The 27,328-nt window shown below is 40.4% G+C and overlaps 2 protein-coding genes across 3 annotated transcripts; both read right to left on the bottom strand.

Annotated features, from left to right (window-relative positions):
• Positions 1-311: 311 nt before the first annotated feature.
• Positions 312-9,782, bottom strand: LOC139283705 (switch-associated protein 70-like). Of its 2 annotated transcripts, XM_070903732.1 has the most exons (12): positions 9,600-9,782; positions 7,423-7,563; positions 5,578-5,751; positions 5,253-5,480; positions 4,354-4,500; positions 4,063-4,171; positions 3,705-3,886; positions 2,840-2,947; positions 2,204-2,370; positions 1,732-1,930; positions 1,189-1,285; positions 312-885 (listed from the first exon to the last, which is right to left on the bottom strand). In XM_070903732.1, exons 1-12 carry the CDS (start codon positions 9,693-9,695, stop codon positions 767-769), a joined length of 1,767 nt encoding a protein of 588 aa, XP_070759833.1. In that variant the 5' UTR covers positions 9,696-9,782; the 3' UTR covers positions 312-766. The 2 variants fall into 2 exon arrangements, with proteins under 2 accessions (XP_070759833.1, XP_070759841.1); XM_070903740.1 differs by lacking the exon at positions 5,578-5,751.
• Positions 9,783-11,579: 1,797 nt separating this feature from the next.
• On the bottom strand, positions 11,580-26,963 carry ipo7 (importin 7). Its single transcript, XM_070931175.1, has 25 exons — positions 26,792-26,963; positions 24,159-24,240; positions 20,953-21,106; positions 20,663-20,821; positions 20,425-20,581; positions 20,058-20,147; positions 19,866-19,960; positions 19,689-19,773; positions 19,440-19,574; positions 18,949-19,048; positions 18,780-18,856; positions 18,546-18,662; positions 17,938-18,027; positions 17,647-17,812; positions 17,343-17,503; positions 16,605-16,733; positions 15,650-15,716; positions 15,368-15,493; positions 15,068-15,165; positions 14,884-14,979; positions 14,502-14,722; positions 13,939-14,147; positions 13,643-13,849; positions 13,407-13,523; positions 11,580-12,650 (listed from the first exon to the last, which is right to left on the bottom strand). The coding sequence occupies exons 1-25, from the start codon at positions 26,873-26,875 to the stop codon at positions 12,553-12,555; spliced, it is 3,120 nt and encodes a 1,039-aa protein (XP_070787276.1). The 5' UTR covers positions 26,876-26,963; the 3' UTR covers positions 11,580-12,552.
• Positions 26,964-27,328: the final 365 nt, after the last annotated feature.

Raw genomic sequence — 27,328 nt, 5'->3', positions numbered from 1 at the left:
ATGAGTACACTCGTTAAAAGACACTCTGCGGCTCCTCAAACGTCTTAAAAATGTTGTCCGTGCAGTGTTTTCTAGCACTTAAACAAAAGAAGATTGTGTTTGTCAGTGTTTTGCTGTTAGAAGCTGCTGCATGCGCCTGCAGTAGCTCAGTTTATAACTTACTGAGAATGCTGTTCATACAGCGACACCTGGTGGACACTCTGCGTCATGTCTGAACCCCAAATAAAGGAAAGAAAAGTAGGCAGCTGGCTTAACAGCCTTAACAGCCTCTCCTCTGACCTCTGAAATGAAAACAGACCTCCACGATCATAAAAAATAGATGGTGTTTTATTTTCTTTTATCTAATAAACCAAGCTAAGAAAAGAAAAGGTATCTACTGTTTTACTCTGCTGGATGTCAGTAAAGAGCTACATTTACATTTACAACAAGTTTATGTCAAAAACAAGAACATGAGAAAGCTGCAAAGTAGTTAAATTAAACATAACGCATGAAATCAGAAAGGACAGACTAAAATTACAAAAGACTAAATTCAACTGAGCAAAATAAAAACTAAATGAAAATATGAAATATTGTTACAAAATGCAGTTAATTCCAGCTGTTCTTTAAAAAACTAGCCTAAATCTAACCAGTCAAACACTTTTCTTGGCTCTTGTAACTCAGTACGTTATCAAACCTCTTCAGACCTCGAATGTGACAGTTTGGGCTCCTGGTAATTACAGGATGAGTCTTCCTCATCAGTGTGTGATCCATCTGTCGTGGTGGGCGATCACTGAGCCTGAGCCCCCTGGTTCTTCCTCTCCTGCCACGACTTCTTCCTCAGCTCCAGCTCAGCGTCGGTGAATGAAGCCGGACCCCAGTTATTGATCCTCTGAGGTCCTTTATGACCTGAAAGACCAAAAAAAAGAGAGAATGGAGCGATACAGTTTATAAAGATGGATGTTGTACTTCATGTGTGCGGTGACAATAAAGTTGAATTTAATCTGAGCTAATAATAAACTGGTCAGAAAGCAGAATTTGTTTGCTGTTTTGGCTTTATATGTTGTACCTTGCTGCAACTTTCACTCTGGTGTTTTTATAAATGAGACCTCATCAAGAAGCATAATTTCCACGAACTTAATGCACAAAGTTCTTAAATGCCGGTCAAATACACATGCGTAATGTTAGTTTATGTTTAATTAATTTCCCTACCTGGCTGGATGAGACGCACCAGCCCCTCATGTTTGGCCACCTTGTCCTTCCATGTCTTTGTCTTGTTAGCTGCTCGTTCAAGCTTCCTTGACACCTCCTGTATAAGAGGAAGACGTGGAAGAGGAAGACAAGAGAGAATCAGATCGTATAGACTGTGAGGAGACGTCAGCTGAGAGGAGACAGGTGGGTTAATGGGATGAAGGACGTTTTGAGCCAGTAGAAACAGTTCGGCCAGCAGGGGGAGCAGCTGCTGATGAACTAATGTGTCATCATTAGTAACTGTCTAGTATTGTAATGTTAACTTATTGCTTATCTTGCCCCTACTGTTTCCTGTCTGCCATTTCTACTGTCAACATCTGATATACTTAATATATATATATTAATATCAAACAAATAATCTTGAAAAATAACCATCATTAATAAGAATCATCCAACAAGAATCAACAAAATGCCACAAATGTGAAACAGAATTCAAACATACTTTACTGGGTAGAGAAGATAGAGTTTTCAGACCAGTGTAAAGCTCCTCATGCGTGACCTGACCTCGTACTGCTCCAGCGCTCCGTGCCGCTCCCTCTCCAGTCTATCCAGCTGCAGCATGGCTGCCTGCAGGTCTCTCTCCTTGGCCAGCTGCTCGGCCACCAGCTCCTGCTTCTCGGCCTCGGTCTGAGACAGCGCCCTCTGCTGCTGCAGGTGGATGTGCTCCAACTCTGCCCTCTTTGCTGCCTCCTCCTCCAGCAGCCTGTGATGGAAAATACAGCAATGATGCTTAAAATGTCTTCAAGTTGTCTAATTTACTCACTTAGTTCCTATTCAGAAAGAAAGAAAGGGAAATGAGGAGCTGGAGCCAGAACACATGGGTAAATAATCCTGAACAGTAAAATCTGGCAGGAATCCCACAGACTACACACTGTCTGCTGTGAGGGTATTTCACAGGTGCTCATATTACTGTGTTTACTTCCTGTATTTATTCACATACTGTACGTATGTGTGTATGCGTGTGTTTGTCTGAGACCTGGCCTGCAGCTTGCGCATGGCCTCCTCATCCTGCTTGGCCTGCCTCTCGTCCTCCAAGGCCTCCTCCAGCCGGTGGTACATGTCCTCCAGCTCCCGGACGCGCTGCAGGTACTGCTCCAGTTCACTGGACTTCTGAGCCACCTGCTCCTCCATCTGCTGACGCACCTGAATGAGACACACAGCAATGGCGCACAAGTCAACAACAAATCTTCACATTTGACACTATCGTGACATTTGCTGTATTTTAGCTTTAGCGATTATGTGTTGCTGCAATGAAAAGATAACGTTTTTCTTCTCTTACAAAAGTATTTATCCGTTTAGTCACTGAAGATGATGATTAATAAGTCGGTGCATCTGAGACCCAGACAAAAGAAGACTCAACATCATGGGATTTATCACTTTAACTTTTTTTTAGCTTGTGTTTCCTGGAACCTTCCTGCCACAGACGGGTGATGGTGACTTAATACGAAAATAAAAATAGAATAAAAAGACAGTCTTAGTTTACCAGACTCATTAGTTTTCTCTCTGAACTTTTGACAAGACCATGTGTCACTACATATGTCACACTTATCAGCCCACATGATCAGGACAAAGGAGCAGCGTTATGGGAGGCAGACTCGGACACAGTAGTTACCATTTTCTCTCTCTCCAGGTCCAGTCTGTAGCGATCCTGCAGGTCTGACTGAGTCTTCTTCCTCCTGTGCTCCTCTGTCGCTGCTTTAGCCGCAGCCTCTTCCATTTTCTGTGGAGCACAAAAGAGGAAAGAGCTGTTACTTCTCTGCCTGGCTGCAGGATGCATCAGGCTACAAGGGGGAAATCCTTTGAAGCCAAACAGGACTTAATACAGAAGCTTAGGTTGGCTGAGGAGGAATCTGTGGTTCAGTTTCTCCTTTAGGTCACATAATTGAGAATAATAGCAACTTAACTCTTTCCTTGTAGTCTCTTCTATAATATTTCACTTAATAAGAGGGTGTATTCAGCAGAAGTATTCAGAAGCATCCAAGTATACAGTAATGTAAAGATAAATGTGGTTTTGACATTTGAAAAAAAGCCACCTGGCAGAGTAAAAAGAGAAGTGAGAAGCCATCAATAGTCTGCTGCAGCTCTGAAACAATCGACTTCACACGCCTGGCCCTCCGCTAGGCGCAGGTGTCCCTGACTGATACATACGATTTTGCATAGCACAGCAGGTTTTGCTTCCCTTTTCGCTGTGAATGTTCTGCTGCATCATCTCTTTTTCCTTTTAATCAATTTGGCGTTTCGTTTATTTTAAACCAGAATGTGTGCAAATAAAGGGAAGTTGACAAAAAGTCTTTGTTTCTTTCTGGTAATGGAGTTATAGCAGGGAGGTAAGAGCTTCTTAGAGTAGAGATAAGATTGTTTACTTGAATATATCTGAGAAGTGTTCTCTGAAGGCAACATGGCTTGACAAGGACTGGACCCAACAAGGCCTCCTTCTCAAAGTCCATTTTTGAAGTTTTAAGAGCGTGGAGCAGTACCTTCCTCATGGCCTCCAGCTGTCTCTGTTTGTTCTCATTGGCCGCCTGGAGCTGCTTCATCCTGTCTGCCAGGTCCTCCTCCTCCACCTGCTGCCTCTGCCGCAGCTCCCTGCGCCTCAGCCGGGCCTCGCGGTGAGGAGACGGCAGCCCCAACCTCAGCAGCTGTATGCACGTCTGAATAGCTGCCGCGAGACGGAGCGAGAGGGGTGTCAATGATTCATTCACCGCCACAACAATCTGACAACAGACGCACCATTGAATCTCTAGCTATGACATTTAAGAAATTCAAAAGAGATAAAGAAAATAAAGAGACAATGACGACGAGGCAGTTAGAGAGCGGAAAATGACTCCTCAATACCTTGAATCCATTCCTGCTTTTTCTTTTTATCCGATGCACTGATCTCAAAGCTTTTATCAGAGCACTTGATAATAAACAGGCATTTCTTCCCTTCTTTATCTGGCAGAGACTGCAGGAGAGAAAAAGAAGATGGCGCGCTCTGTCACATCACACTAAATCCTTCGGAAAGTGTCCGTTATAATGAACAGATGATTAGTCGACACAGCACTACTTACATATTATATATTACATACTACAAACAGATAACAACACATCCTGACATAAACAAAACTACACAGCTGGACTGTGAACCTCCAGACAGCAGTTTCGGTCCAGAATGATGTCTCCTTTCTTCTCCACAAGATCCTCACAGATGTAGTATGACAGCGAGTTGGGTCGAAGGACAAACCAGCGCTCGGTCCAGTTCTTCCTTTTGTGGCCCTTTTTCATCATGTATCCCTTTAACACACAGTGTGGAGGTGAACAAAGACACCTGTAATCATTCTCTTATAACCACTGTGATATACCTCACATATTAAGTTATGTAGATAATCAATTGAGCAAGAAACGGATTCATTTGCACATGGGATATATGTACATAACATACTGTGGATGTAACATATACTAATCAAGCATTAGAGTGGAGTAGATTCAGTAAAATCTATTTTTATTACAAATGTGCACATTTATGCATTAAGGTGACTGAGTATGATTGTGTTTATATTATCACTAATAAAATGAATATGTGAATTATTCCAAATGAGGAGATCAGCTACTGTTATATAGTGGTTGTAGTATATACAGTATATTTATTATTGTAATAACTGTGTTTCTGTCAAACCAAACAATAAATGATACTATTATAATGCCTTCTATAATGATGGTAGTCTAACAAAATAATGTATGTATATCTATGTAAATGTCTTATTATTAATGCACTAACCCTGCTTACAGTCACCTTTAGATAATAATGCTTTATTTGGGAGAATATTATAATTGCACATTGTCTACTAAAAATCAAAACATGGGTTCAATGTCTTTCTTTAGCCCTGAGTAGTACCTGCAGGGTTAGGGCAGCCTGTACAGTAACAGCTGCTGCTCGTAAAGCATATTGCTGTGAGTGCACTGTAACAAATCTTTCAACTCAGGGCTTCTTTTTTTTGTGTAAATCAAACTGAAACAGTAAAAGAGAGATCAGTGTCCTGTCTAACCTGCTTGAGCACATCCAGTATGAGTTCCTGGAAGACCTCATTGATGCCCATGGACAAGGTCTGGCGGTCCATGCCCTTGCTGAAGTAACCCATTCCCAACAGTTCAATCAGCTCCCAGGCAGTCAGGCAGTTCCTCTTTGTGTTCAGCTGCAGCTTGTAATCTGCAAACTTCTCCTCACTCCATCCGCTCCCCATGGCCTCCGTCAGCTTTCGCAGGAAGTACTCGATCTACAGAGATGGACAGACAAAAGAGCTTAAAACCATGTGTGGTGGAGGGGATGGTTAAAATCCTCCTTCCTGTTTGTCAACTGTGTAAGGATCTCACCTCTTCAGTAATGATGACCAGAGGGTATTTGTCCTCTGACAGAAAGTTGAAAATGCACCAGACTTTGAAAGCATCGTCATCTGAGAAGAGTAGATTCTTAGTGCAGATATTTTTCTTGTAACACAGTGTCCAGCACATCTTGTTGAACTCCAGTACATCAAAATCCTCCTGTACCTGTGAATAAGAATGCAGCGCTCAGTCAGAGTCAAAGTCAAACTGGTCAGCACCAGTGAGGCCAATGTGTTTACAAATGCTAAGCAGGAGGCTGGTGTTTGTCTCCTTTCAAAACCTCCAGTCTGCAGAATGTGAGGTACAAACCTGATGTAATTAAATGCCTCATTTTTATTCAAGTCAGAGCCGACGAGAGGAAGGCAAGAAAACAGCTTCCAAGCACAAAGAGTGAAACTCAAGTAGTTTACTAACTGACATGAGAGTTCGTGTTATAACAGTTCAACAGATGTGTATTTCTTTGTGCTCGCTAAGCAACAGGAACTCTATCAGAGACAAGACCCCCCCCCCCCCCCCCCCCGCATAAGGATGTAGCCCATTTTATCTACTCGTTTCAATAACATTTATTATACTAACAATTAATCAATAACAGACAACACACATTGTTACTCTGGGTACAACTGGGTCCTCTCCTATAGAGCAAACCAGTAAAGATTGTGCCATACACTCTTCAACAGAGAAGTTTCTGTTTTTATTGTTGTCTAGTTAGCTTTTTAGTCTTCGAGAGCTGTTCATGGCAAAGTGCAACATTCCGTCTAAATAAGAGCTATAAAGCACCATATATAGAAAATTGGCAAATACCAAAAACTGGCAATCGAATGTCTGGTCACATTTGTAATCTTGTTTACTTGGGAGAAGGATACCTCCTCTGTTGCTCTTCCTGAGGTTTCTTCCATTTTCTTCCCTGTTTAAAGAGTTTCTTTGGGGAGTTTTTCTTCATCCGAATCGAGTATCTAAGGTCAGAGGCTGTCATATGCTGCACAGATTGTAAAGCTGCCTGAGGCAAATTTGTGATATTGGGCTATTTAAATAAAATTTGTTCAATGTAACAGAGTTACATCCAGCCTTTTGTCACATCAGTGACTAGATTATCTACTCCCCTAATATCAGGAGATTATCTGTAGGTACTTTATTATTATATATATCATAGCTGTTGATTTGTGATTTTGTTTCCCTGACATCAGTTTACTGCTAACCAAGCTAGCCATTATGCTAGCTGGCTTAGACTAATGTTCTGCTAAAACAACATTTCTGAAACTTGATTTAATGTTGGGCTAACTGTTATTTGCTAAATGTATTTTCCTCTTTTCACTTTTACTCTTGTGGACTGTTTCTTAATGGCATGAGGGAAAATGAAAACTGACAGTGAGTAATTTGTCAGCTAGTCTGTGCTTTTGTGAATCCAGTTTCCTTGTTACTGTACCAACACATGTTTTCTTCTTCTTCTTCCTTATCTATCTTTATCTTTGGTCCAGCTCTTGTCCATGGAATCTCATCTTTGTCTGATTTGTAATCACTATCACTGAATTTGTTGTCCAATAATGTTTTCGCAGTTTCATAATTGTTTCCAGTAAAGACTTCAAAGACCGATGTATTCAACCTTTTTTGGAAGTGTGTTTAGATCACTGCATAGCTGTGAAGATAAAGATATGGGGAAAATAAATACAGTTTTGGTATCAGCACCGAAACTCAGGTATCATATTGGCACCAGAATAAAAAAATGTCAAACAATACCCAGCCCAAGTTATCGTTGTGGCAAATTATAGCATGTTGACTGAATTAAAAACACAAGACCCTCCCAATCTCCTGCAGCAATTTCAGCATCTTTGTCCCCACCTTGTCAAGAATAAACCTGTTGAGGTACGGCATGTAGCCCTGGTTGGACAGAGGCCCTTTGTCATCATCTTTGAAATGCTCTTCAAGGGCCACCGGGTCATGAGGGACCTTCATCACTGTACACAGGCTGTGAGACAGCACCTAAAGAACCACAATTTCAATGTGAATTAGATACTACCATAAGACATAAGTACTGCGGGTGATATATATATACACACACACACCACACACGCACACACACGCGCACACACACATTAGTCTCACAGTTTTCAGATGTTGCTACTGCACATGCAAGAACCTGCTGCTGACATCCACAAGCATCACTGGTCAAGCGTTACTTCTGTTCTTGAGATGAACTTTAGACTAAAGGTTATTTCTACTGGTTAGTGGGGGACTACACCCAGGACTGTTTTGACTGTACAGTTAAACTGAATTGTTTGTTCACATCAACAAGGACCAACATTCAATTCTAATAACCTCCACTTGCAATCAGTTTCCTCTGACAGTCCAAAGTGTGGTGGCAGATAGATGGTGGCCATCACAGTGATATAAAGACCATAAATACATCTCCAAAAATAGGGACTTTTACAGTTTTCCTGGCCACTCTGCAGTGTTGAGAGAGAGCATATGTGAGAGATGAAAAACCCTGCAGGACCCTTGAAGTCAGACTGTGTCTTTGTCAGGCTAGGCACATAGACATCAGACCCAGCAGGCAAACACACTCAGGCCCAGACTGTCATACAGCAAAACACCACCTCTCTCTGGCTGTTGCTTCAGTAAAACAGGCTGTAAAACAGTTTCTTTGACAACAAGAGAAGTGGATTAAAGATGCTTACATTCTTCTTAACATGCAGCACACACGTGAATGAATGGTGTAGTGTATAAAGTGTAACACAATATATTGGCATCTCTGCAGTAGCTCTTATATAGCAAAAATATACATTGTGATGGTATAAATCCCTTGTGCACTCTAAGTTAAAGTACCAATGCAACAATATAAAATTGCTCAATTAAAAATAAAAGTCCTGCATTCAAATTTTACTCAAGCAAAAATAAAGTAATAATCTATATTACTGGATAATTAATAACAGCTGAATGTTTAAGCAGTATTTTAATGTTGTATCTGAAGCTAAACTAGAGGTACATACTATAATTTAACAATCTTAATCTGTAACAATAGGCTAGATACATCATGTGTTTTGTATGTAAAAACTGAATCGGCAAAATAGCTGGTAAACATAACTGCAAAATGTATGAAAAAAGTCCAATACTTTGCCCTGAAATGTAGTAAAATGAAAGCACAATGAAAATAACGCTAACTAAGTAAAACCTCAAGAGTGCACTCAAAATTGTACTATGAACAGACATGGAAGGTAACTAAGTACATTACTCAAATACTGTACTTAAGAACAATTTTGAGGTACTCATACTTTAGTCTGACAGCTATAGTTACTAGTTACTTTACAAATAGAGATTTTACAAACAAAACACATGATACATTTCTAAAATACGATACTGTGCTGTAGATTAAACTATCCAACAGTATATAAAGCAGTTAAAATGTGCTCCACCTCCACCAGCCGCAACATTAAAATGCTGCTTGGGCCTAGCTACACGTTAAAGCATCAGTAATATTATGAATACAATAATAAAATAACTCTCTGCGAGGGACTATTCTGCCCAACAACTAAAACAACTTCAATACTTTCAGTACAGTTTGTTGTTAATACTTTTGTACATTTACTTGAGTGAAATCTTGAATGCAGGACATTTACTTGTAACAGTATTTTTACAGAACTACTTTAGAAAGATAAAGATATGAGTACTGGGTGTGAGTACATATACTTACCTTCCACCACTGCTAACTTACACTACACAATAAAATGCAGTTTAATCGTAAATTTATCATAGAAGTACACAAAACGTCTAACGTTACGGCGTGAAGAAAACAAGTGACATTCAGGAGATGTCATGGATGTAGCCGTTAATTTACTCCGCAGGGAACGTTGGAACGTCAACCGTTGACGTTACATACAAACGTAACGTAGGGTTGAAAAGTAACGTTACAAACGTTGACGGAGTAGTTAGACAGTTAGTTTGAGTGTCTGTTCATCCACGATGGCGTCTGGACTTTGCAACACAACACACAACACAACGAAAACAGAAGTGAAACGCACCTTTAACTGAGATTTGGAAACCTTTCCACGTTGATCCACGTCCAGGGCTGTGAATGCGTGCCATATGGATTTCAAAAGCTCATCTCGAAGCCACATTTTGTCTCTCAGCGGGGCCAGAGGACGTCTGTGTCTCACTTTGTGTCTGTGAGGTTTAACTGTCCGCCTCTCAAACACAAGCGTCCTGTTGGTGTCGCGGCAGTGAGGTGACAGCGCCACATAACGTTTACACCAGTTTAGTTTCATCACTTCAACTCGCTGACAGAGCCACTAAATCAGTGTGGGCTGTTCTCCCGTCATGCACCACCAACGCTAACCGCATGCCAGTGGTGGAGGAAGTATTCGGACGCTTTATTGAAGTAAAAGTACTAATACCACACTGTAAAAATACTCTGTTATAAGTAAGCGTATGTAAGTATAATCAGGAAAATATACTTTAAGTAAAAGTACTCAATGCATAAGAATACTATTATATATTATATGATGTGATTATTATTTATCATGCATTAATGAAAAGTAGGATTTTACTGTTTTAGTTGCTTGGGTTCATTTTTAACTATTCCGTAAAGGACTGCAACTAATGACTATTTTCATAATTGATTCATCTGCTGATTATTTTCTCCATTAATCGATTCATAGTTTGGTTTGTAAGAATTCAGAAAAGAGTGAGAAATGCCGTCACAACAGCTCAGAGCCCAAAGTGACACCTTCACAGTGCTTGTTTTAACAAACCAACGGTCCAAACCTCAACACTATCAAAGATTAATTAAAATAATAAGGAAAACAGCAAATCTTTCACAAGTGAGAAGCTGGAGCCATGAAGTGTTTTCACATGAAGTGTAATGGAGAAGATATTTGGAAGTGGCATGAAAAGAAAAGACTCAAGTAAAGTACAAGTACTTCAAATTTGTACGTACAAACAGTACTTGAGTAAATGTACTTACTTACATTCCAATGCTGCTGCATGCCAAGTAGGACACTTTTACTATATTTGTATTTGGCTCAACCGGCCCTTTAAACTCTATCAAATTGACCAAAGTCAAGCATTTTGGGCATAGCCAAATTAATAATAAACATTATTATTAACGTTAAACTAATGTAGTGAGGCCCAGGGCAAACCTGAGCTGTCAGGCCTCTATTAACCCCTGTTCCTCCCCTTCTCTATGCAATGTGTGCAGTTTTTCTATGCCACAATAATAGATTTGCCTTGTGGTAAACTGATCAAACACATTAATACACAGAAAAATAAAATACTGAAGGTCTTAAAACTCTACTTTGACACAAAACAAGGCCACATGAGTAGGTAATACCACTTTAAGGCATCATGTCAGTTGATGTGTGTTTGGTAATGGGCCTTTTTCACAGCAGACATTTTGACTTGTCAGAATAGCAGCACAGGTTTTATTATTCACATTGATGGCTCCATTTTATTCAAGTGTCTCAGTAAGCCATGACAGTGACATAACATGCAGAATACCAGGACCCTGAGCAGGTAAATGGAATTCAGCCATTGTTCATTATATTATTTAGACCTGTGCTTTTCCTACTGAGACACAGTTAAAATGTCTATCCAGACTGGTTTATGGGTTTAATCAAACTGCTCTATAATGCAATGCGGTTGTATTGTTTATTGTGTCCAGTGCCTGTTGTCTCTCTCTACAGGTTGCTGGACGGCTCACAGGGCTGCTTGTCTCTGACTCGAGGAAAACGTTAGGATCAAGTTGTCAAAGTGTCCCAGTGATTCTTTGATTAGATTTTGTTCTTCCGTTCAGAGCTGATGCGTGGAGGGCCAAAGCTTCTAAGCAGGCTAGTGTGCATAAATACAGTCTAGGACAAAGTCAAAAAAACACAACTGTGATCCTGTGATCACAGGAGAGCACTGCACTCTGGTGGACAGTCATTAACCAATAACTTATAAAATAAATTCATTAAGCAGGAGACAAATGTGCCTGTATAAGGAATAACTCGTGGTCACGAATTCCCTTAGCTTTTTTCTTTTTTTAATATGTTGTTGTATATATAGATGGTTCATCCATACACCAACCAAAAGCTTGAGACCTTCACGATAAGTCCAATTGTACATGCTTCAATGATGTATTCAATTGTACTGTCAGTGCTCAAAAACACATGTCCTGTAGCCTTACTGAACACCAAGAGCATTCTCTTTTTTTCCTGAAATCAATAATGTTTCCGAGTTGCCCACCGATCCACTCTGTAACCAGATGCATGACAACCAGCCATTACAGAAGTCGCTTGTAAAGTAACAAAGTTACAGCTGTTTTCATTTTAAATAGTCTTCAATTTAAAAAATTTGCAGTCTGATACAGAAGGCTAGGAGACCTGAACAATATGAAAGTGCTAGTCATTAATTTACAGAGATCAGGCATCACATAGTGCTATGAAGTATCCAATATGCTACATATGAATACAGCTGTTAACACCTTACAAATGCCTCTGGTTGTTTTTCAAGGCTACTTGAAAAATCAATAACCTTGGCTTGTATGTACATAAACATGAGTTTGTTTATGCAGAAAATAACGTATATATCACCACTACCAGAGGTATAATCATATTACAGCCATTTGGCCACAACAGTGATAATGAAATATTTAGTCCCATTATCAATTTCTAACAGTTAATCCCCCAATTTTGTTTAAGTGGGAAAAAAAAACAAAAAAGAGTTGCCATCATGGTATCCCCTTCCACACTGGGCTCCAGAAGACAACGTTGTTCAGAGCTTCTTCTCTTGCATCGTGCTCAAGTTCTTGGTTTGTTTTCCCCAGCCATTGGTTGCATTTTGGTTGCTTTCCCACATCTTCTGGTGCTCTTTCCCATTTGACAGATTGAAGAATGACTGAGAAGAACCAGTTCTGGAACCACTACTTAAGGGAACAACACAAGCTTTTTTCACTTCACTACAATCAGTCACAGAGTAATAAAAAGTAGAACAGATGACTCAATTCATTCCTGGAGCAGTGCCTCCAAAGTTGAAAGTAGATGGCACCACTGGCGCTGTGAACTTGTACCCGCCATGTTTCTCGATCATCTTGGATTCTGTAATTAGATAATAAGCAACAGTGCTTAAAAATCAAACATGAAAAGGGAGCGCGTTCATTTACTACACAGCTGGTGCTAGACCGCCACCTAAAACTTGGCCATTTTGAACGTTGCCATCTGAAGAATAAGGCTTTTAAATATTTATTCCCTGCATTATTGTCCACAGAATGTAAAGTTTTACAAACTTAAGTACATCATTTTGAGTTAAGACTGTCAATCTAACTGAAATGGAAACAAGGTATCCCCAAAATACACTCCTCTCTTGGGGTTTCTTCACCCTCTGCTGCTCTCAGCTCAGGTGTTGAGGTTTGCGAGGTTGGCTACAAGACAACCAGACCACACTGCAAATTCTGGCACAGCTTCAACTATTGCCCCCTGTGTGATCAACACTTTTTTGGCTTCATTATTAGTCAACAATATAGGAAGAAAAAAAAAAAAAGAGGAAATGAAGGAGATGGGAAATGTGACAAGAAAAACAAACAAAAAAAACATTACAACATATTTATTTTCTTTGTGTTTTTGTGCCTATAAAAAAAGGCATAACAGCCGCTGATTTCAATGCTCTAGGCTGTGATTGGTAATTGGTAAAGGCTACTCTTATTCCAGGTAAATGTATAGATGAAAGGAGATGAAGTATTGATAACAAAAAAACAGGAAATGGTAGCATGTAAAAAACTTTGCTTTATTGTCAGACTGAAGTGCAGCATCAGAGTTTAATGGGAATATTGAGGTACATTCTCTGCTGGTGCTCACCATGTGCTGCCCGTCTCTGGTCTGCAAGTGTGCCAATGTCATGAAGGTGTTTGCCCTGGTCCTCGTCAAGGGCCTGTGTTAGTGCCTGGTACCATGCTGGGTCACGGGTCTGGATATCTGTGTCACAGTAAAGTGAGATTAGTGATTGATGTGCAACATGGACACAATTTGTTTTACTGAAACATTTCATTTTTATTTTGCAGGAGAGTGATTAGCACAAGCTTTGGTCGCCTTACTCTGTAGTATGGCTTTGAAGATCTGATACTCGTCTACTAAGTTGTCTTCGTCATCTACAGCTGTAGTGTAGCCCTCAAGTGCCGTCTCCTCAGCATCGTCCTCCTCCCAGTCCTCATCATCTCCGTCCTCTCCTGCCTGCTTCGCCAGCATCTCCAGGTACTCCTGGCCCTCCTCGTCGATGTCATCCTCGTCACTGCCCAGCTCAGCTACAAAGTGAAGGGAACACCTTTCAACATCACTTAATTCACAACTTGGCTGTTGCCACACGGAGTACATCAAAACACTTATGCCTTACCATTGTCATCCTCATCTTCCCCATCTTCATCATCGTCATCTTCATCATTCTCATGCTCTGCTCGACAGGCGTACGCCCTCTTGAGGCCGTTGAACAGTAGGATGGCTGCTGGAAGAAGCTGGCCAGCCACCTGGTTGATAGCCTGAGGCCTGTGCTCGAGGTCGATGAGAGCACAAAGTCCCAGAATGCACATCTTCCTGTCGTGTAGGCTGTGAGGGGAACAAAAAGTCAGTGAAAGTGAAATTATAGCTGATAGAACAATTAGTTGATAACTTTGGCTGCTCTTCATACTATGTAACAGTTTGAAGACAGCGATCAGCATTTGTTGAAATTAAAGAAATTATTAATAGTTGCCGCAAATTTCCCCGCTGAGGGATTAATAAAGGATTATTTTATCTTAATTTGACAAGAATGGCACTTGTGCTAGTGACTAGTGACTTCTGCTAAAACCAGGGTCAAGACATTTATTGTGAGATTTAGAAACCGTCAGGACCTGCTCCTGATGGTTTCTAAATCTGACACTGTAGTGGTAATTTGCACTGTCAAGATACTGAAACTCTTACCCAAGGAAGCAGTCAACGTCTTTGAGCCACTGGGTTATGAAGTGGTTAGTGATAGGCTCAGTGTTGTTTGGAAAGCGTAGATTCTCCAAAGTGTTGAGGAGAAGAGGGGGGCTGTAGTAAAGTGCAGCGATGGCCACCTGCAGGCACATAGTCCTGAGCTCGCTGGTCTTCACCTCCCGCGTCAAACGCTCCAATGCAGCAGCCACAAACAAGGGCACAACCTGCAACAACAGGTTCATCTTCAATAGAGCAAAAGTGTGTGTCACGAACACCACATTAGAAGAATTGTAAATTCAGGAATGCATGCATCCTGCAGATGTATTAAGTCTCTATAGTTGCATCTCTTCACCTTATCAGTTTGAGATGTACATTAGATACCGACCTGGTCAATGCCACGACCTTTGCATTGTAGAATGATCACCTCCAGCAGCTTGGCTGCATGGCACTCTGGGTCCTCTCCTGGATCACCTGTCAGGACCTGTGTGAAGTGACACAGTCAGATAAACCTCCCAACCACCACAAATAATTAGCTTGAAAACGCAGTGTTATCGACTGCACCAATTTACCTTCTTGCACATGCTATAGATGATCTCCAGGTATTTGGTGTCAGATAGGAGTGTATCTGTGTCAACTGTGACATAGTTGTGAAGAAGAGGCATCATATCTGAAACAGAAACACATTTACTTTTTATAGCAAAACAAATCCCCACGTTTTCTCTTTAAACTCAGGATATTGGCTGTTACAGAGTATGGATCCCAGACAGGTGTCCCTTTTTTGTTTTACAGTTTAAAATCTTTATACCTCACAAAAACCTACTAAGCATTTTCATCTGAAAGCAAGCACTGGTTCTTAACCAAGCACATACCTGTGAAATAGTCAAATCCATCCTGCTGGAAGACTTCGTACACCAGTGGAAGGAGCTGCCACATCTGTGGCGACACCTGCTGGCAGGTCAGGCTGTGGGCCAAGGAGAGGATCTCCTCGTAGAACTCTGGGAAAAGAAAAAAAAAAAAGACAGAGAAAAGTGAGTCACTGGAGGTAAACATAGTTTGTTTATTATCAATAGGTTATCTCTAGGGCAGACAGAAAATTTTAGTGCAACATGCAGGTGCAATGTGGAAGCACAGGAAGGACCAGTCCTGCTTACCCAGTACATGTTGCTGTAGCACAGTGCCTATCACCTGTAGACAGATGCCCTCCAACTGCTGAGTGATCTGAAACAACAAGAGGGATAATTGAGGGTTTAATCAATGGAATAACTTCCAGGAGAGAAAGCCGTCGTGATAAAAGCTTCGTATAGTTTCTTCTTAACAGCATGTTCCCTATACTACAAATATTGTGGTGTATCATCTAACACAAGGCTTAATTTCTTGATTGCATTTCTTAAGCACTTATTTAGTGTTATATACACAGTATGCTGCTGAGAAACTATTTAAAATGGGTCAGACAAAACTGTTAACATATTTTAACCAAATGTTTCAAATATTATAACTGTAAAAAACTGAATGTCCATTTTTTAAAAATTCAAACTGATTCCATTATTGATTAACTATGCTTGCTACATGGTATGGAACAACCTATGAATTTAGTGAATGAGTAAATTATTTTGAGTCAAATCACCTAGAAGCAATGAGTATAAGCACCTCCTCATCATTAATGTTGAACATGTTCAATTTCCTTGTCTCCCAAATTCACTGGTCAAATAAAAGTAATTCCAATTCTTTGTAGCAAAGTGACGTACACAACTGAAACCTAAACTACTGAACTGTTATGCAATCAAAAATTCTCAGTGTGAAGAAACGCTTGGTCAAATCTAACAGCTACTTGGCTTCGAGCACTAGCAGTCCTATGTTTCGGCAGACATGGTGGCAGCGTGCCCCGGCACTATTTCTAGCGTCTGCCTCAGCCTCTGAGTCATTTTGAACATGGTGAGAACAGAGCGTGTTCCCAGGAGTTGGTGGGTGGCTGAAGTGTGTTGGCAGGAACACTACAGCAGACCAGAGCTGCTTCTGCAGATGAAGTGGCACCGAGCTGAGTGATCAGCCAGGAGAGTTTTTGTGTATGCGTGTGTGGGCAGCATACTTAGTGGCTATGCTGCTAACCTCTTTGTGGTCCTCCACCACACTTAGCAATGTGTCGATGGTGTTGAGGATGCCCATGGCCGTCACAGCCTTGTCATCTCCTCCTTCCTCATCAGGCCCCGTCTGAATCACCTGGTTGAACGTCATCGCCTGCCAGGGAGCGAACAAAGAGCCTATTATGACTGTGTCTGTGGACACTGTGTCTTGTATCCATGCATTTCACCATCAGGCTTGAAGTCTGACTGATTTCCACATTATTAAGTAAAAGAAACAGAACACTAAATTTGATCGTAGCTTTCTCTAAAAAGCAATATAGAGGGTATGCATGTGACATCACTATACACCAAGCTCGCCAGTCACTTTGAGTGGCCAACAACGTTCACCATCTGCCATCAGTGGAAAAAAATGGAAAACTGCTAAAATGGTAAAGAGCTGCAGAGCAAGTGACTGCATCAACTTCTGATGGCTAAAGAGAAATTTGGTAATTTAGCGAGACAATTATAATCCTGGTACCTTAAGTTGGCTATGTAGTTTTTAATCAGACCATTGTTTCTTCTTGGATTACTCGTACTCCATCTGAATTAAATCTGTTTGTCATGCTAGTATGGATCATTTTCGAATTCGATGACTTCGATATTTTTCTCTTGGGTTTGCAGCTCTCCTCAGTCATAGCAGCCATATGGGGAGTTTATTTGGCCACTCAGTAATGGTATCATGTGAAAAGACGACAAACATGTAGCCTCTTTAACGATTGCTTACCAAGTGCTGCGTCATCTCCACTGCAATTGGAGTGACTTCTTCACTGTATTCACAAATCATCTTCTGTATGACATTGGTGAGGTCATCATTCTCTGTCTCCCTGACAATGTGCAGGAGTGCCTGCATCACTGGCCGGATGAAGGGGGTGATGTATTCTTTGGCTAAAAAAATAACATAAAAAATACACCACACAAGTTAATTTGGACACTCAGAGAAAACAGCTACTAAATTACACATTCTTAAAAAGAAATATTGTAGAATTTGCAGTCAGTAAAACACATGCTGCATGACTTTACTTGCTCACCTTTCTCCTGGTTGCTGATGAGAACCTGCAAGGCAATAGCAGCCTCCACCTTAACTGGCATCTCGTTGTCATTGATTAGACAAAGGCGGGTCAGCTCGAGAGCTGTCTGCAGGTTCTGGTCACTTTTGAACTTCACCTCACAGAAGTAATGCAGCACCCAGCAAGCCTATGAGAAAACAGGTTAAGAAAATGTGGCATTACATACAAAAGCAAAAGTTCTGCGACAATAAAACCAGCTTGTGTTACTTCAAAGCCACTTGTATGTCCGTCTGTGCGGAAATGATCACTTACTCTGGCTCGCATGTAGCCCAGTTCACTGCGGAACAGGGGGAAGACATGATTCTGCAGCATGAACTCCATCTGGTCCTTATAAATCTTTTTCTGTGAAGAGAAAGAAATAAAAACGGTCAAGTTTCACAAGGCAGCCAAACACAATTTACAACACTTATCATTTTCAATTTTAAGAAATATTCTTCTACATCTTGTTTGATAGAGAGGCTGTTCAGGCTGAATTTGGGTAAATTGGTAAATGACAACTCTACAATATCAGTGCTTGAATATTTGGTTCACATCCATGAAATATTAAAAATGGATTTCAACAAAACAAAGCCTGCCAAGCCAGTAAGTAGGCACAATAGTTTTCGCCATTTCTAATAGCCCGTAGCTAAACCAACTTCTGCAAAAATCATGCCCTGCCCCAGTTACAGACCATCATGTACGACTGAATGCTCACAAGGGCAGTCAAGGCAAAAACAGGAAGGAGTGATGAACATTTGTAACAAGGTTCAGCAAGCAGGACTTTCAACACCCGTTTTGCTCAAAATCATGTCTTTTAATCTGTGTGTAGAAAAGAGGAACGGTCAAAGAAGTAGCGCAAACAAGCCAGCTGAGCTGTTTACCTTCAGCAGGATTTCAGCCAAAGAGCCAATCATGTGGAGGGCGCCATCCTTTTTCCTGGGGTCAGAGGCGGGATCAGTGAGAATCTGGTAGCAGAAGCCCATTGTCTTTTGCAGCACCTAAACAGAACAACATCATCATATTGGATTATTCTCTAGGCATCATGGTAACTTTTATTTAACTAAAACAAATCAAGTTTAAAGTAAATTAACCGCAAAATAATAATTTCAACACACCTCTTTCCTCTTGTTGCAGGCAGTGAAGAGGAGAGTCTGGGCTGCTGTTGTTGGAGAGATGAAGTCCTCGAATACGTCTAAAGGGGACAGCAGAGAACAGATAAATGGTTAGCCATCACTGGTGCACAGGATTCATTTTGGATTACAGGCACCAACTTCCACTGCTTACCAAACTTCATGCGGATGTACTCGTAAGGATCCTCCTGCCACAGCTCCTCATCGCTGTCTGTGTAACACATGAGGGGGAAAACCACATCCTGAATGATGCCCTGAAAAACAAAATAAGAAGTCACAATCAGGGAGTTGCATTAACATGGTTTGTGTTACAACACACATTTGTTGTAAAAGTATTACACACTTTCAAATAACTACAGCTACCGAGCTTCCACTGCAGATTGTTACACCTGAGAATGGGTTTTAAACTGTGATATAACATGTAATAACATATAATATGAGACTTGACTTTCATTTCGTACCGCTTCTTTCATGTGTTGGCTGAACCAATACCAATTGGCTGTGCTTTAGCTTAATGCTTCAACCACTGACAGTCCATCAAACAAATAAAGTTTCATAAATGTTATTGCACAACTAACATCTAAGACTTTTCATATACAGTATTGTGAAATGTTTTCTGGAAAGTCAAGCATGCTGTATTTATACCTGGATGTGTGGTTTCAGGTTTCTCCACGTCAGAGCATGTGCTATGCCCTGGTTGATGTAGTTGAGTGTCTGTTGGAGTACTCTGGGAGCCACGTATTGCTTTTCCTTGTATTGGTATAAGACTTTCAGCAGAACCTAGTAGACAAATGCACAAAGAAAAGCCCTTACATGTGTGAGGTGCACTCCAAAAGACACACATTTCAAAAGGCGTACTGAAAGCAGCAGCTCTCCAGTCAGACAGAGTCTTACCTGCTGAGCAGGAACTGCGTATTCCTTGAGGAAAAGTTCAGCAAACTCTGCGTACTCTTTGGTTGTGTTGCCTGGACTTCCATACCTGCAAGGACAATTTAATAATGTTAATGTTCTTGTTAAACATTTTTAAACAATTTATCAAGCAAGATAAGGGAACAATTATTGGATTTTTACCTCTCAAACAGCCGAGCCAAGATGTGAAGGGCCCACTTCTTACACTTCCACCATGGCAGCTCAGGCCGCTCATCTTCATCTATCTGCATTGTCTCCTGTACAGACCAAGGACAATGTTGTCAGCTTGAAGAAAACTGTTTGTAAGGAGTGATGGCAATATTAGTGCTGCATGAATTAATTTCGTCTCCTTACTGGAGGCACATCTCTATCCACTACTGTCTTCAGGATCTCCATCCATTCTGTCAGGTTCTGTCTGTTGATGAGTTCCAGGGGGAGATTGTACTGTGGAGACAAACAAAAAATAAATATCACTCTAATTAGACCAGATATTTAGATATGTATGTTCATGCCAAAAGGGGGTATTATAGATTTAAGAATAAAATACTGATTTCAATTAACAAAACCTTTAACACTGGCTGAGCACAACTTTAAGAGTAAATGTTTTTGAAAATATTGTGAAGATTACCATCACCAAATAGCAATAAACACAATCCATCCAAATCCAAGTAGCGAAAGAAGACCCCAGCTAAAGAGAAGACATTAGGTGCTGTGAAATTACCTGGAAGAGGGCATAGAGGATTTTGAAGATCTGTTTCTGTATGAGGACAGAGTCACTGGAGTGGTCAGGGAGCAGCTGGATGAAGCGTTCTTTCAGCATGGGCATGAAGATGTGCATGGCAGCCACTAGAGGTTGACGCTCTTCTGGCTTCTTATATCTGTTTCACACACGTACAATGTTAACATGGCTTCATGTGTTATAATACAAGATAAAACTAAGATTGAGAACGCCAACTTACTCATAGTTTTTGACTAGCTGGTAAAGGCAAAGCAAGATGCCCAGCCATCCTGCACTGTTGTCTGACTGCAGGTAGAAGCCAATCTTATCCACGATGGTCGTCCACTTGCCGGGGTAGTCATGCTTGATCATGTGGTGGATACATGTTGTCAACTGGACCCTGACACGTTCAAAAGGGCGGTTTTAGATTAGGGGATTTAGAAAGAGACAGAATACTGGATGTGAAGTGGAAGAGAGTGACAAAATCTCCTGAGCTCGTCACTCCACTCAGCCAGCAGGCTGTGTGGTTACCTGATGCGCTCGGGGGAGTGGATGATGGCCTCCACTATGTTGTCTCGAATGAACAGCCTGTCCTCATCAGGGATGTTATTGACAGGGGTCTCTGTGGCTGAACCGTCTCCATCACTCCAGTGCTGGGTTATCATGTTCTTAAGGTAAATCACACCTTGACAGAGAGAGAGAAAACACAAGGGTCAACCCTTTGTGGCACATAACAAACTTTAAAAAAAAAAGACACCACAATATACAAATGCTGACAAACATCACTAAAATGCAGACATATTTGGTTACTACTATTTGCCCATAACACTAGTGTTTAGTCAATTAGCTTATTTATAAAACAATGATACAAGGTGGAGAAAGTCACATGACTAAGCAGCCAGTTGAGACTGCCATGTGAGTGCACCTCATCTAAAAGCAAAACTGAGATTCAATTTATCTATTTGATACAAAAACATGTAAATTTCAGTTTGAAAGGTTTGTGACCCGGATATTGAAAAACATGATTTATGAATAGAATTTTGTTGCTGTATTAATCATATTGATTTGAAGTTTGACAAATCAAAAAGCTCTGATACTTAATTAGTTAATCTGCAAGCCTCTTTTACTCGAGTATCAAAGTAACTTTTTACAAATTATGTTTTAAAAAACAAAAATTCAGTTGGTGAACAACTTCATGCAACTCCCAAATGTGCACCCATTACATTGACTGAATTTACATTCTTACAACTGTGTACAACACAGTAGTGTAAATTCAGAACCACTTAAAGCCTACGCTGCAGAAATCAATACTTCCCCCTGTAGTTCAGTAGTTCTGAATGTGGCACAAGGGTGTCAGCTGGGTTCACATCTACAATGTGGGGCCCCACTCTGAGTCCTGTGGCTCACATGGAGAGGCATCTGAGGGAGCAGAGGAGTGAGGGCTGGGAGGCGGACGTCAGACTGCTGACACAAATGTCTACACCGCTGGCGAGGCAATCATAATCCAGCCTATCAATGCTGACAGAGCATTAAACCCCCTCCCCTCCGCCTATGACCACCAACTACACTATCGCCCAACACTGCAAAACCACTAAGAACCTGCCACATAAATTAGATTCATGGACAGGAGGAAAATTACATCTTGAAAATGACTAGCTGAGTGAAATGGCTGCAAGCTTAATAAATGACCAAAAAAGGCCAAATTAAGAGAAAACATGAAATGGGTGAACAAATATGGTAAAATACCCACTTCAGGTATGACAAGAGTAGTGCTTGATTAAACTTGGCTATTCCTTTTAGTCATTCTCCAGCATAACACACCACGGCCTGACAATTTTGTGTTTGTCAACATCAGTAAACTGCAGCTCCAGTCTATAAGCAGGAACATGTATTAATACTGTGGGGACTGACTGACATCTAAAATTACCTTAGTGTCTGTTTAAAATCACATACTGTGTGCCAACAAAATTACACAACCAGTGACCTCAAGTATACCATCACTTGTGTTTTTTATCTATACAAAAGGCCTTGAATCTACTCAAAGTCAAGGTAATCTGAAATAAAAATAAATATGTTTTGTGTGTTTTAAAAAGGTGTAACTTCTTTCTGCTAACACATGAATACAATTGAGGTGAATGGAATTTAATTTGTGGTCCTCAAAGGCAAAAGACTAAAAACTCAACAGCAACATATTAATTGTTGACAGCAATGTCATTATTCAATGCTTTGACTATCACACATAAAATTTAATTTACCCTCTTTGTATGTGGTTGGCAGCAGAAATCTCAGAGGCAGAGATCTCAAAAACTCACCACATACTGAACATGCTGCCAATTCTGACTCAAATACAACTCAAACCCACATTCAATCATGCCGACAAGAGACAGTGTGTTACAAAACAACTACTTTTAATGCATTTGATCAATCTATTCACTGAAAATTATGTAAGAACTGTCAAATAAAATCATAAAAAGAAGAGTGATTGTTTCCACACAAAAAAAATGACAGCATTTCTTATGTTGTGCTGCCTACCAACATCAAGCAAGACAGAAACTAAACGAATAACAATCTGACCAGCCTAAGTGATTGACGAAGTGTCAATACAATAAATTAAGATAACGTACATTTGTAATCAGCTTCACTAGTGATATTATTCAGTCTGGAGGAGCTACTCCTCCTCTATTCTGCTCTAAACACCGTCAGACATTTTTCCTACAGCTGGAAAAGTAATTTATTGCACCTAAGCACAGCTCTATAACAGCTTAATTTGCTAGCACAGCTATGAAAACTTGGGAGGTGGACACACAATGATTCACATACTATCTGTGTACTTTCTGCAGCAACTTTAGTCAAGATTTTAACTTCGAACATTGATTTTTCCCACCACTGACACCTTCCTCACAGAGCAGCTTTGACTAAAGCAAAACAAGCTATATTTAACCAACTCCACGTGTCCACTGCACTTCAGCGTGGCACTTTAACCTCACAAAAACACAAGTGTGAATCATGTATCGCCGCTAAATTATCTTTTTAAAACTATTACATAAGTGACCTGTTTAACTTGGGATCATGGATGATATCTAGTCTATTTCTCATATAATGCAATCTGACAAAATTGGAGTCAGATGCAGGATAAAGTGGTAAATCACACAGTGCCAGGGTGTTTAGGTAACATTGTGTGGCTCCAGTTGATACAAGGGGAGAAAAAAAAAAGCAAGGACTGTGTGTCATAGCATCGTTTTAAAATAACAATACCTATCAACACATAAAACAGCAACACTGAAAATAGAAAAGGGCAATTTAATTTTCTAAACAAGTGTGAAAAAGTGTAAGCAGACAATACACTTACTACATTAATTTAACCCAATGATAAATGTGTTAAAATGTTATCAGCTAACCAGTGTATTTGCTTTTAGACGGTTTGGGCGAACAGCTTTTACTTTGCATCATGCTGTTTTTACCATGGCACATCTAGCACCTGTTTGTGTCGACTCCACCTCAGCTTTTAAAGTCATTCTCCATCCAAATATCATTAGACAAATCAGTTGACTCAAAACATGTGCTGGTCCCAACACCAGATAGCAGGGATTGAATCTTTATTTTGAGTGATTCTCTCAAAAGCACACTTTCAACATTAACAACATATGCAGAGCTGGTTTTACGCTCCTTCTAGTTTAATATATCATCATCTTTTGCAAACTGTAGAACTACATTCACATGTCAAAGTTTGGACTCACCTGCTTGCCTGACAGGCAAATCCAGCTGATCAGACATGGTGACACGCAGCAGAGTGGACACAAAGTTTACCTGGGTGTGACCCTGTAGATCAGAAAACAGCTCAACATAAACCGGTTACAGACACTGAAATAACATTTGGAATACTTTTCGTACTATTTTGTATGAAGTAGGTTTCACACAGTTCTGCATGAAAGCTACTTCCAGTTGTTGATGGTGTTCTACTGTAATGTGCTTTAAGCTACTTGGTAGATATGCTGCCATCAAAAGGAACTGGGAAGGTCGTATTTTTGACATGGCAAGTTGAGTGCACATTATGTTTAGCTTTCAGGTGCTTTATGTCAAATAACTAGACAACAAAAATGGATATTGCATAGTTATCTTTTCAAAACAATTTCGTGCTTTGTTGCATTTTTACATTATTTTTTACAAAACAAAGAAATCCTATGGGCTCCATTTTTAAAACATCAGCGTACATTACAGCTCCTAAAGCTGTCAGAAAAGTACAAACTGGCAGTGGATACAACAGCAGTGAGTTGTTCAAATGAACTATTCTCATAAACACAGATGCTCACATTAACCAGCTGTGACCCTTAACAGTGCAGGTCTTTTATGACTAATAAAATTGGCATAACAAATCCAAGAATTTTTTCTGATTTGAAACATGATTAAATGGTGAAGAGACTATGGTCAGGTTTACAATCCATATATTTCTGGGTCATTTCCCCCTCCAGAACTAAAAGCTGCTTTAGGTTGGTCTTTGTGAACCTTGTAAAAGTGATAAATTACAAGATGACCAGATGTTTGCATGTGGACGGTTAATTATGCAGGGGATTAAAAAACAAAAAACAAAATCATACTGGTATGCAGAGCTCCTCCAACAGCATTTACAGTATTTCCTTAATGTGTGCTTTCAACCACAATGCAGCTCCAATGTATATATATATATTTTTAAAGAGGTCCTGTAATGTATTTAAGCATTTTGTCAAGCCTTAGTCAATTTTTATCTGGCCATTTTTCACAAAAAAAACAAAGTCAGAGTTTATGACTAAGCAAAGCACTGTATTTAGAAACTATGCACACCAACAGATTTACTCCATCCTCCTCCAGAAGACATGAATTTTTGTTCTATACACAACTCGATTAACTCCAGCCAGGTATGTAAGAACACTCTCCCAGCTTTGCCATTCAAGTGATCCATCACTATCAATGCATATTTGTGTGTAAAAAATAAACATGGAAAAGGGTTACTTAATTTGGGCAAAACATACTAAACATGTGTGCTCTGACAGGATTAACCCATGAATATAATAAATAAAAAATAGGCATTAGTTGATAACAGTCATCCATTTTAATATCAGTGACTTACATGAGCACAGATGTAGAATAACGGTGGAGCTTAATCGTGGCAGTGTGATCGACTGTTCAGTGCCAATTGTCTCACAGACCTGCATGCATTTAATCCCCGTAACCACTACAGGCAATCAGTCAGAATCAGTGAGCTTCAAACATCTTCTGGGAGAAGTTGTTGAAAATAATGACACTAAGGCTTCAAGTTCTAAGTAGGGCAATATCCATACTAACCAACAATTTATTTTTTTATGTGTCAATCAAGACAGAATGACAGAGAAAGAAGCTGACTCCATAGCCTCACGTAATCCAGTTCATTTTCTATCTCAACCATTAAATGTCTTGACAGTGAATTTCTACAGTTTACATAATTTTGCTAGCGAAAACAAAAATGTTCTATACAAGTTTAGTGATTAGCCACATCATTAAAAGCCAAAAGTAAAACATAACTGACGCATGAGGAGAGACAACAACTTTTTAACCTCTCAGTCCGGTTGCCTCGACCAAGACACTGTTGCTAACTTAGTTAACGTTAGCTCGCCTGGAACTCGGCTAACACTAAACTTCATTTTATTATATTATTGTACGAAGTAGCAATAAAGTCACCTATCAGATACTGAGTATGGCTACAACAAACAACAGTGAAAAGTTGGCTAATCTTAGTCCGCTGTTAAAGAATGTCATTACTTCAGGGCTTGTCACAGTGACACGTGAGCAGCAGCTATGTATCGGAGCTATGGCAGCTCTTCCAACAAGTAGCGAAGTTAGCTAACATTAGCCACACGGCTAGGCATCAGTGTCCTGCTGTTAAATACGCCAACTAGCACATGTCCCACATTCAATAAGCTTCAATTGTTGTTTAAAACACCAGCCGTATTATTATTGTGTCGTGTCAGCTCTGAATTTAGTCAAAACTATACCGAAACTGTGTGTGTGACGAGCTAACAATTATCTCTTCGGCTAGGCAAGAAGGGTTAGCTTGTTTAGCATTAGCGACACAGCTGGCTCAATATGAAGCTAACGTTGACGTTGGTTACTGGCACACGAGTGTGTCATCGTAATAAAAAAATGCTATTCATGCTAATGGCTCTACACTTGTGGTCTGAGTGAGGTCGTAAGAGGCAGAATACTTGTCGAGTCGCGCAATTTAGGTGTTGATCTCAAAGTAACGGTAGCAGAGCCCAGTCTGCGTGATCGCACCATCTTGATGTTGTGAACGGCCGAGGCCCGATCCGAGACCGCGCCACAACCTCCATCACAATTAACGGCTAATCTCAACTTTTACCTCGTTCAGCTGTCTCTCCGCGGCCTCCCGCAGATTGGGGTCCATCGTACCCCGAAGGGCCTCGACCAAAGACTCAGGATCCATTATGAAAACTCTGTTTACGGCTCGGATTTTAATATTTCAGAGGTCTATCAATTCCCAGTCACTGCGCACATGGACGCACAGCTCTCCGGTTACCCGGCGCGAAAGGAAGCAGTGACTGAAGTACCCGGATAGATCAGCGCCAAATTTGTGCAACACGAACATCCGGCAGTGGCCTTCTAACCGTGGGAATTGTAGTTTCCAGCAGACCCTTAGTACAACCTGCTCATATTTTGTAGCCTACAGTCATTCAACGAGATAGAGAAGGTGACCCCCCTACTGGCTGTCTTCATTCCAGGAAAAAAAAACATTTATTTTACTTTTTATTGGACCCATTGTTGAATATGGCATAATAATAACAATCATAATAATGTTAGAATAAAATGTTCCATGCCTCTGATGTTTGAGGATGGGACAGTGGGTATGGGCCTGGAGTGTGTAGCTATTCTGCCAAAC

This window comes from Enoplosus armatus, chromosome 1, assembly GCF_043641665.1.
Source record: "Enoplosus armatus isolate fEnoArm2 chromosome 1, fEnoArm2.hap1, whole genome shotgun sequence".
NCBI lineage: Eukaryota > Metazoa > Chordata > Actinopteri > Centrarchiformes > Enoplosidae > Enoplosus > Enoplosus armatus.
The sequence above is the reverse complement of the archived record's forward strand: the minus strand, read 5'-3'. Positions and strand labels throughout refer to the sequence as shown.

Bases quoted from the DNA above. Each gene is read 5' to 3' on its own strand.
- LOC139283705 (XM_070903732.1), bottom strand. From the start codon at position 9,695: ATGTGGCTTCGAGATGAGCTTTTGAAATCCATATGGCACGCATTCACA. The intron at 4,501-5,252 runs GTTAGACAGGAC...TGTGTGTTAAAG, and splicing joins TACTGGATGTGCTCAAGCAG to GGATACATGATGAAAAAGGG. The intron at 2,371-2,839 runs GTAACTACTGTG...TGTCTCATTCAG, and splicing joins ACCTGGAGAGAGAGAAAATG to GTGCGTCAGCAGATGGAGGA.
- ipo7 (XM_070931175.1), bottom strand. From the start codon at position 26,875: ATGGATCCTGAGTCTTTGGTCGAGGCCCTTCGGGGTACGATGGACCCC. The intron at 17,813-17,937 runs GTAAGTGATCAT...GTTTTCTCATAG, and splicing joins TGGGCTACATGCGAGCCAGA to GCTTGCTGGGTGCTGCATTA. The intron at 14,980-15,067 runs GTAAATTGGTGC...CACTTCACACAG, and splicing joins TCTATAGCATGTGCAAGAAG to GTCCTGACAGGTGATCCAGG.